Here is a 10,000-nt window from a genome sequence, read left to right as displayed (position 1 = left end):
ACACACACATACACACACAGACATTTGCATGCACCCCACACTCACAAACAAAATGCCTCGTCCATACACCTGTACACTCTCAAACTTGTCATGGTGACATCTTGGGGGGGGGATATTTACATCCCAGAAATAAATGGGTCCCACCTGCTCAGGTACACGCGGGTGAATTTTCCAAGAAAGGAGCTCATTCTTACCGTGATGGAATGCCTCCAGTGCCACGCCAAGACCCCGTTGGCGTATCCCAAGGAGAGGTATCTAGTGTGATAAATGTGTGTGTGCTCTCCCTAAATCAGCACGCTCCCTTCCTCTGCGTGACAAAACAAGCCGTAAATCTGGCCACACCCAGACACCCTCCGTCAGAAGCCTTAGTTTAAGAGCAGGGTTTATGGAGTAGCAGGTTGGGGCAGGCGGGACAGTAAATCTGGGCCCCCCCCCCCCCCCTCCCCTCCCCTCCACAAAGCCAAACTGAGGGCTGGCAACGGAGAAAGTGGGCAATTTGGGGTTCAGAGGGAGCGGCTGAGTGCTAGACCCCTTTTCCATTTAGATGGCATGTTTGTTGACACTTATCTCCCAGCCACTTACAAATGAGGCTCAATATAAACAAACAGCCGGCCGGCGGTATAGTGCGTCAAGTGAGGCACACCACTTGAGGGTGATGGAAAACTGCAACACTTGGAAACCACACACACACACACACGCATGCACACACACACACACACACACACACACACACACACACACACACACACACACACACACACACACACACACACACACACACACACCTCCACCAGTAGCTGAGACTACCCTGCGTTAGCATGGCAGCCTGTCTCGTAGTGCCAGCAGCCTTGGCTTTCTGTAGCTGCACGGTGGGAGGGCCAATAGGAAGTCATATTAACCCCATGGTGAACAGGTCTAAACAGCGAATGGAAGACAAGTTGTCACCTGTTCCCATAAATTAATTGGGAATCATAATTATCATTATTAGCATTAGCATTAGCACAGCACAGCACAATATGCACAGCCTTAAAGTAACACTTTGCAACAATTTGACACTTTTTGAGGTATGGTTTTATAGGCAACTAGTTTTGGTATCATCATCAAATTAATTTTGATAGCATATGGTCATGTGAATGACAGATAAACACCTGTGTCTTTTCCTACTAGCCATCCAGGATATGCCCTTTGTCGTTCTGTGTTTTCTGGCTGGAACACTTGGCAAAAATAGGAGAAAAGCTTTGAAAGCATGCCAGCTAAACTGCCAAAAAGACTCAAGTTTGTGTGCTGGCAAGCTTCTATCAGCGTCTACTGGGCTGTTGGTGGCATTGCAAAGGTTTTGCATGCCTTTTAGGTAGTAAGTGTGCTAGTTTTGGATCAGAACTCCTCATTGCTGCTTTAATAACACTTTTATGAATGTAAATGCCACTGAAATAATTATCAATAATAATATCCCGTTTGAAAGTTATCTGTTTTAATAGCTCTCAAAGCAACATTATAACATAGTCTTGGAGCTCACTATCCCCATTACTAAATGTCATCCAACCCTACATCTGGATAATTGCTGGAGAGTTACGGTCTCAAGCTGACTTGTTGCAATTAGTGAGACTCTGCATGCTTCTGTGCACATTCAGCGTGACAGTTATTCTCATCCATCCACTGGAGAATCATTCATTAGCCTCAATAACAGTTTTTGAATGTGAATGTTAAAAAATAACTAATATGTAGGGGTGTACACAGTAAAGGATAACATTTACATTTACATTTACATTTAGTCATTTAGCAGACGCTTTTGTCCAAAGCGACGTACACGGGAAAGAACAGTCAAACTATAAAACCTGGTGTAACAATGAATACTGCTTTTTTTTTTTTTTTTCAAGAAATAGAAAACGGCATAGAAAGAAAAAGAAGTGCATAAATCAAAACTACCAAACTACAGAAGTGCATTGAAGTGACTAATGATGGGTGTGTCCATTGAAGTGACTAATGATGGGTGTGTCCATTGAAGTGACTAATGATGGGTGTGTCCATTGAAGTGACTAATGATGGGTGTGTCCATTGAAGTGACTAATGATGGGTGTGTCCATTGAAGTGACTAATGATGGGTGTGTCCATTGAAGTGACTAATGATGGGTGTGTCTATTGAAGTGACTGATGATGGGTGTGTCCATTGAAGTGACTAATGATGGGTGTGTCCATTGAAGTGACTAATGATGGGTGTGTCCATTGAAGTGACTAATGATGGGTGTGTCCATTGAAGTGACTAATGATGGGTGTGTCCATTGAAGTGACTAATGATGGGTGTGTCCATTGAAGTGACTAATGATGGGTGTGTCCATTGAAGTGACTAATGATGGGTGTGTCTATTGGCTTGCAGGAGAATCCGTACGTGATGCTGCGCCCGAACCACCAGGAGCTGGAGGGGAACGAGCGCTACGAGGGCTTCTGCGTGGACATGCTCCGGGAGCTGGCGGAGATCCTCAAGTTCAAGTACCGCATCCGCCTGGTGGGCGACGGCGTCTACGGGGTGTCGGGCGCCAACGGCACCTGGACGGGGATGGTGGGCGAGCTCATGACCAGGGTGAGTGGCAGAGAGAGAGAGAACTGTGTGTGTGTGTGTGTGTGTGTGTGTGTGTGTGTGTGTGTGTGTGTGTGTGTGTGCGTGTGTGTGTGTTTGTGTGTGTGAAAGAGAGAGAGAGATAGAGACCTGTATGTGTGTGAGTGAGAGAGATGGTGGGCGAGTTGATGACCAGGGTGAGTGGCAGAGAGAGAGAACTGTGTGTGTGTGTGTGTGTGTGTGTGTGCGTGTGTGTGTGTTTGTGTGTGTGAAAGAGAGAGAGAGATAGAGACCTGTATGTGTGTGAGTGAGAGAGATGGTGGGCGAGTTGATGACCAGGGTGAGTGGCAGAGAGAGAGAACTGTGTGTGTGTGTGTGTGTGTGTGTGTGTGTGTGCGTGTGTGTGTGTTTGTGTGTGTGAAAGAGAGAGAGAGATAGAGACCTGTATGTGTGTGAGTGAGAGAGATGGTGGGCGAGTTGATGACCAGGGTGAGTGGCAGAGAGAAAGAACTGTGTGTGTGTGTGTGTGTGTGTGTGTGTGTGTGTGCGTGTGTGTGTGTTTGTGTGTGTGAAAGAGAGAGAGAGATAGAGACCTGTATGTGTGTGAGTGAGAGAGATGGTGGGCGAGTTGATGACCAGGGTGAGTGGCAGAGAGAGAGAACTGTGTGTGTGTGTGTGTGTGTGTGTGTGTGTGCGTGTGTGTGTGTTTGTGTGTGTGAAAGAGAGAGAGAGATAGAGACCTGTATGTGTGTGAGTGAGAGAGATGGTGGGCGAGTTGATGACCAGGGTGAGTGGCAGAGAGAGAGAGACCGCAGAACCCTCCAGCTTTCACCACAGCTGTGTACCAGTCAAACTTCCTCTTAACTGCCTTTGACCCTGAGGATCAGTTTGCTGAATTTGACGTGATAGAATTAGAATACAATTAGAATAGAATTAGGGTATCATAATAGTATTAAAATAGAATTAGGCATCATTATAGAATTAGAATGGAATTAGGTATCATAATAGAATTGGAATAGAATTAGGTATCATAATAGAATTAGAATCGCAGTCTGCACCTTTAAGACTACAGACCCCTGAGACAGACATCTCTGATTGGTGACTAGAGGAAGACAGGGTCCCAAACCTTGACCCATGTGTCTCTCACTACTGCAGTGAGACGTAGCTGGTTAAATAATGAATGAAGCATGAAGTGTGCGAATGAGGAAGAGGAGGGAGATGAAGAGAGGCGAGAGGATTGATGTCTTTTGAGCTCTCCCATGTCTCCCTGCTCCCCAGAGGGTGGCTTTGGCACCATGAAGCAGGGAGAGTTGGGTCCTTTGAACCTCCACCCACCTGGTCCCCCAATCCCCCGGTCCCCATGTGACCCCTCTCATCCCCCGGTCCCCATGTGTCCCCCCAATCCCCCATGTGTCCCCCCAATCCCCCATGTGTCCCCCAATCCCCCATGTGTCCCCCCAATCCCCCATGTGTCCCCCAATCCCCCATGTGTCCCCCCAATAAGCCATGTGTCCCCCAATCCCCCATGTGTCCCCCAATCCCCCATGTGACCCCTCTCATCCCCCGGTCCCCATGTGTCCCCCCAATCCCCCATGTGTCCCCCCAATCCCCCATGTGTCCCCCCAATCCCCCCGTCCCCATGTGTCCCCCCAATCCCCCCGTCCCCATGTGTCCCCCCAATCCCCCCGTCCCCATGTATCCCCCCCCGTGCCTTATGTGAGGACTCAGGCTGCTTATGCCAGTGAATTTGTATTGGTCTCCACACACACACAGGCCTGATAGGATGGGTTTCTCCCTCACACACACACACACACACACATGAAACTGCCCTGCACTGAACCATGACTCCACTCAGACAGGCTCCATAGGAGGGAGGTCTCATACACACACACACACACACACACACACACACACACACACACACACATAAAACTCCCTTGCACTGAACCATGGCTCCCCTCACACAGGCTTGATAGGATGAGATTTTCATACACACACACACACACACACACACACACACACACACACACACACACACACACTCAAAACGCCCCTCAGACAAAAAGAAGGAGAAAAGGAAGGAGAAGAAATTCATAATTATTTCAACGTTTCTTGGTGATTTATATACCTTTTTAAAGCTGTCCTGGGCACGCATTTAATATTTTCGATTCGATTTCTTTAAAAGACAAAAGCGGCCCCCGCTCTTCAGTCGTGGTTGTCTGTTCCAGAGTCCTCTAAGTTGAAGGCTAACGGGAGAGTGTTGTCGAGAAGTTATCTGTCTTAATTCAGCGGGCTAATGGAGGGCAAAGCCATTAAAGAAATAAAGAAAGAGAGTGTCTACTCTTATTATTGTCTCAATTTGTTCCCTCTAAGTGCGCTCCCCTCCCGTGACCTTCATGGTGTCCTCTGGCCCCACACACACTCACCACAGACACCCCTAGGCCCCACACACACTCACCACAGACACCCCTAGGCCCCACACACACTCACCACAGACACCTCTAGGCCCCACACACTCTCACCACAGACACCCCTAGGCCTCACACACTCTCACCACAGACACCTCTAGGCCCCACACACTCTCACCACAGACACCCCTAGGCCTCACACACTCTCACCACAGACACCCCTAGGCCCCACACTCTCACCACAGACACCTCTAGGCCCCACACACTCTCACCACAGACACCCCTAGGCCCCACACACTCTCACCACAGACACCCCTAGGCCCCACACTCTCACCACAGACACCTCTAGGCCCTCTGGCCCCACACACTCTCACCACAGACACCCCTAGGCCCCACACACTCTCACCACAGACACCCCTAGGCCTCACACACTCTCACCACAGACACCCCTAGGCCCCACACACTCTCACCACAGACACCCCTAGGCCTCACACACTCTCACCACAGACACCCCTAGGCCCCACACACTCTCACCACAGACACCTCTAGGCCCCACACACACTCACCACAGACACCCCTAGGCCCCACACACTCTCACCACAGACACCCCTAGGCCCCACACTCTCACCACAGACACCCCTAGGCCCCACACACTCTCACCACAGACACCTCTAGGCCCCACACTCTCACCACAGACACCCCTAGGCCCCACACACTCTCACCGCAGACACCCCTAGGCCTCACACACTCTCACTGAAACCACCCCTAGGCCTCATACTCTCACCACAGACACCTCTAGGCCTCACACTCTCACCACAGACACCCCTAGGCCCCACACACACTCACCACAGACACCCCTAGGCCTCACACTCTCACCGCAGACACCCCTAGGCCCTCTAGGCCTCACACACTCTCACCACAGACACCTCTAGGCCCCTCACACACTCTCACCACAGACACCCCTAGGCCTCATGAATAGGAGGGTTAAGTTTGGACGCTCTCAGTACCTCTGTGTGGGTTTCTTTTGACACCTTAGTGGTCTCTTCACACCCCTGTGAATACTTCAGGTTTTTGGGCTGTGTGAAAACTCTGCCTCAAATTTTGGGGAGGTCTGGATGCTTTAGTGTAAAAGGGCTGTTGATGTTCCTGTGATCTTCCACCCCTCAGTCCTCCCTCGATGCTTCAGTGCTCTCCTGACACCTGAGCTTCCTCTCACTGCCTCGCTGGTCTCTCAATGTCTCAGAGCTCAGGCCTGTCCTGAGTGCTCTCTTGATGCCCCTGTGCTCCCTTGATACCTCAGTGCTCTCTTGATGCCCCTGTGCTCCCTTGATACCTCAGTGCTCTCTTGATGCCCCTGTGCTCCCTTGATACCTCAGTGCTCTCTTGATGCCCCTGTGCTCCCTTGATACCTCAGTGCTCTCTTGATGCCCCTGTGCTCCCTTGATACCTCAGTGCTCTCTTGATGCCCCTGTGCTCCCTTGATACCTCAGTGCTCCCTTGATGCCCCTGTGCTCCCTTGATACCTCAGTGCTCTCTTGATGCCCCTGTGCTCCCTTGATACCTCAGTGCTCTCTTGATGCCCCTGCGCTCCCTTGATACCTCAGTGCTCTCTTGATGCCCCTGTGCTCCCTTGATACCTCAGTGCTCTCTTGATGCCCCTGTGCTCCCTTGATACCTCAGTGCTCTCTTGATGCCCCTGTGCTCCCTTGATACCTCAGTGCTCCCTTGATGCCCCTGTGCTCCCTTGATACCTCAGTGCTCCCTTGATGCCATAAGCTCTCTTGATACCTCAGTGCTCTCTTGATGCCCCTGTGCTCCCTTGATACCTCAGTGCTCCCTTGATGCCATAAGCTCTCTTGATACCTCAGTGCTCCCTTGATGCCCCTGTGCTCCCTTGATACCTCAGAGCTCCGGCCTGTCCTGTGGCTTCCCCTCTCAGGCCCCAGTGCATTGTGGGTAGATGGAGTGCAGTTGGAGGAGTGGAAATTGCCAGCCACGCATGGACACCAAAGTCAATGTTTTATTCAGCAGAGACAGAGACAGAGACAGAGAGAGAGAGAGAGAGAGAGAGAGAGAGAGAGAGAGAGAGAGAGAGAGAGAGAGAGAGAGAGAGAGCAGCAGAGCTAGAGAGGCTTTGATTATATTTTCCCTCACACTTTTGTAGGGTTGGAGGGGTGGCATGATTGAGTGAAAGTGGGAGCGGACGCAGAGGGAGGAAGAAAGCGTATCTCTCTGCATTATTTAAAGCTCTGATTCCCCACTATGTATTCTCCTACGCTTTGAATCGCTGCACGGTCCGGTAATCATTATTAATATACAATGACTTTGCTTTAAATGAATATTTCAACATGTATTATTTTCCTGCATCTTTTCCCTACTGCAGTTCAGTTGTTGTTTTTTTGCAGTCGTCATCTCTCCTCTCTTAAGTGGGGTAGGGAAGGAAGCAGCTGTTGGCCTGCTTGTAGGTGTGTTAGCCAGGAGAAGGTAAATCAGGTGAAGAAACACCTGAAGGCTCTCTCACCTCAGTGGTATCACCAGGAGCGCTTCTCTTCAGCTCCAGACTCCCCCAGCTCCTCAGGGACAAGTGAGATCACACTGAATCCAAAGCCGCCATGGTTCTTTTTTATTCCTATTCCTCTGGACTCCGCTGACGTATGCTCTGCATTGTGCTGGAATGAGACTCAGAAGATTCCTTCTAAGGGCTGACTTCAGTCTATCACACAGTACAGCCAGCATCTACAGTCTTTCACACAGTACAGCCAGCATCTACAGTCTTTCACACAGTACAGCCAGCATCTACAGTCTATCACAGAGTACAGCCAGCATCTACAGTCTTTCACACAGTACAGCCAGCATCTACAGTCTATCACAGAGTACAGCCAGCATCTACAGTCTATCACAAAGTACAGTCAGGTCTGACTTCAGTCTATCACACAGAACAGCCAGCATCTACAGTCTATCACAAAGTACAGTCAGGTCTGACTTCAGTCTATCACACAGTACAGCCAGCATCTACAGTCTACAGAACGGAGAGGAGGAAAGGGGGTACAACTAGACCCTGAGTAACACAGAGGTGAACTCTGAAGAAGAACAGTTTAATATACACGGCATATTTGGGATCTCTGGAGCATGCAAGCTGGGGGGTAAGACGTTTGTGAGAGATGAGGGTCACACTTTATTTGGATGGTTCTTTATAGGCCATCTACAGATGCTCAGGTTGTATGTGTTGAAACTCTGTTAACTACAATTGAGGGTTAAGGTTAGGGATTGGATTTTGTTAAGTTAATGTTCAGTGAACAATTAGAAAGACTGAACTTGAATTTCCACAAACCATCTGTAACGTCTCTGTTGGCAGACTATCCAGATTAAGTGTTACTGAAATGTGTTATCGTCTCATGACCAGATCTGTCCTATACAGAGTCTTCTGCTGTTCATCATGATGTCCATCAAGACACATGAATTTCACTGTTCCCCTACACTACCGTGGAGGTTACTGTGGGTATCCTGTTCCCCTACATTACCTTGGAGGTTACTGTGGGTATCCTGTTCCCCTACACTACCGTGGAGGTTACTGTGGGTATCCTGTTCCCCTACATTACCTTGGAGGTTATTGTGGATACCCTGTTCCCCTACATTACCCTTGGAGGTTATTGTGGGTACCCTGTTCCCCTACAGTACCATGGAGGTTACTGTGGGTACCCTGTAAATAAAAAACGTCTGTACATTCCCTGTTTGTTTTGGCCATTTGTTGGTGGCCGCAGTTAACAGTCTGTTTATAAATGTGTTTATAGTGTCCCCACAAACGCCTCAGAACTCCTCTACAAGAGACTCTTGGGAGATGGAGTCTATGGTCTGTGAAATAACACAACTTTGGTGTTTAACAGAGAAGGCAGTGTCTGTTCACACACAATGAAACGTTTTTTCTGCAAAACATTAACTCTGTTCTCCTTGACGTGAAGTGGAACAGAATAAACAGCGGTGGAGGATTTATTCATCTGGGCTAAGATGCTGAATTTAAGGTTGATGTGGACAAACTTCTTATTCATATTTTACCACACAGACAGATTGTGTGTCCTTGAAGCCTTTATTGCCTCATAAAATTTATTTTTTGAAAGATTTTGACACTTCACTGTTTACACCACAAAGAAGGTGCCAAAAAACAGAAGTCAACAAACACTCAGCAACCTGGTAATAAAATCCACATTTGGGGGACCACTTTCACTCTTTACCGCGCCCTAGTGGTCAGGGCTTTAACTGGGTACTTGATCCAGCTTTCAGTTTCCACACTGAGCAGAATTCAACTGTGAAACTGCCGCCCTCATCCGGCTCTTTCCTCTGTGGTCTTTCTCGTTTTCTCTGTTTGTTTTGTAAATCACTCTCTTCAATCGGTTTGTCTGCAAAGCATCAACAGCCTTTCCTCGGAGAGGTTTCTAGAGTTGTGATGAAGCAGACATGTTCATATTGCCCTATTTTAGTATCCCACAGACTAGCATGTTTATCAGGGTGTAAAGACAGCCAGACAGGTGTGCCTAAGGGGGTGGTATATTCACATGTCTGTTATTGTCTGTTATTTTATTTATGAAGTAATACAAAGATAGTGTTGCTGGGAAAGACTCCTTACCTGGAGGTGCCGTTGTGTGTTTGTCCATATCCCTGTGTCTAGGTGGAACACCTCAGGTTCACGAGGGTTTCTAAGAGAAGGCTGGTTCATATGCACCTTGCACATTCTGTAGGAATGGACTTTGACAGCTTAACCCACCACCTCACCACCTGAGAAATGTAAATTAAACTATTTCACAGCGGCTGGTCTCGATGCTTATCAGATTACACATTCTGATGTGCTATCTATTTGTGTGTGTGTGTGTGTGTGTGTGTGTGTGCTATCTATTCGCCTGTGCCCGTGTTCATCATCCTCACACACTATCTTCCAGATAAATCTATGATTGCACAAGCTGCAACAGCAAAACTGAAAGTATTAGGCTGATCATTTGATGGAATTGTGTGAAGCTTTTTAGAGATCCATTTGAGTATTCTTAGA

At 48.5% G+C, this 10,000-nt stretch overlaps 1 protein-coding gene across 1 annotated transcript in view; it reads left to right on the top strand.

Annotated features, from left to right (window-relative positions):
- Window positions 1–10,000, top strand: part of grik4 (glutamate receptor, ionotropic, kainate 4) — a gene marked incomplete at its 3' end in the record, with an annotated part of 107,900 nt that overhangs the window by 73,365 nt on the left and 24,535 nt on the right. The window contains exon 8 of the mRNA XM_080855651.1: window positions 2,375–2,578. Within this exon, the coding sequence (XP_080711777.1) occupies window positions 2,375–2,578 (204 nt within the window). The remainder of the gene's footprint in view (window positions 1–2,374; window positions 2,579–10,000) is intronic.

This window comes from Sprattus sprattus, assembly GCF_963457725.1.
Source record: "Sprattus sprattus genome assembly, chromosome: 17".
NCBI lineage: Eukaryota > Metazoa > Chordata > Actinopteri > Clupeiformes > Clupeidae > Sprattus > Sprattus sprattus.
This window is presented reverse-complemented; position numbering and strand designations above follow the sequence as displayed.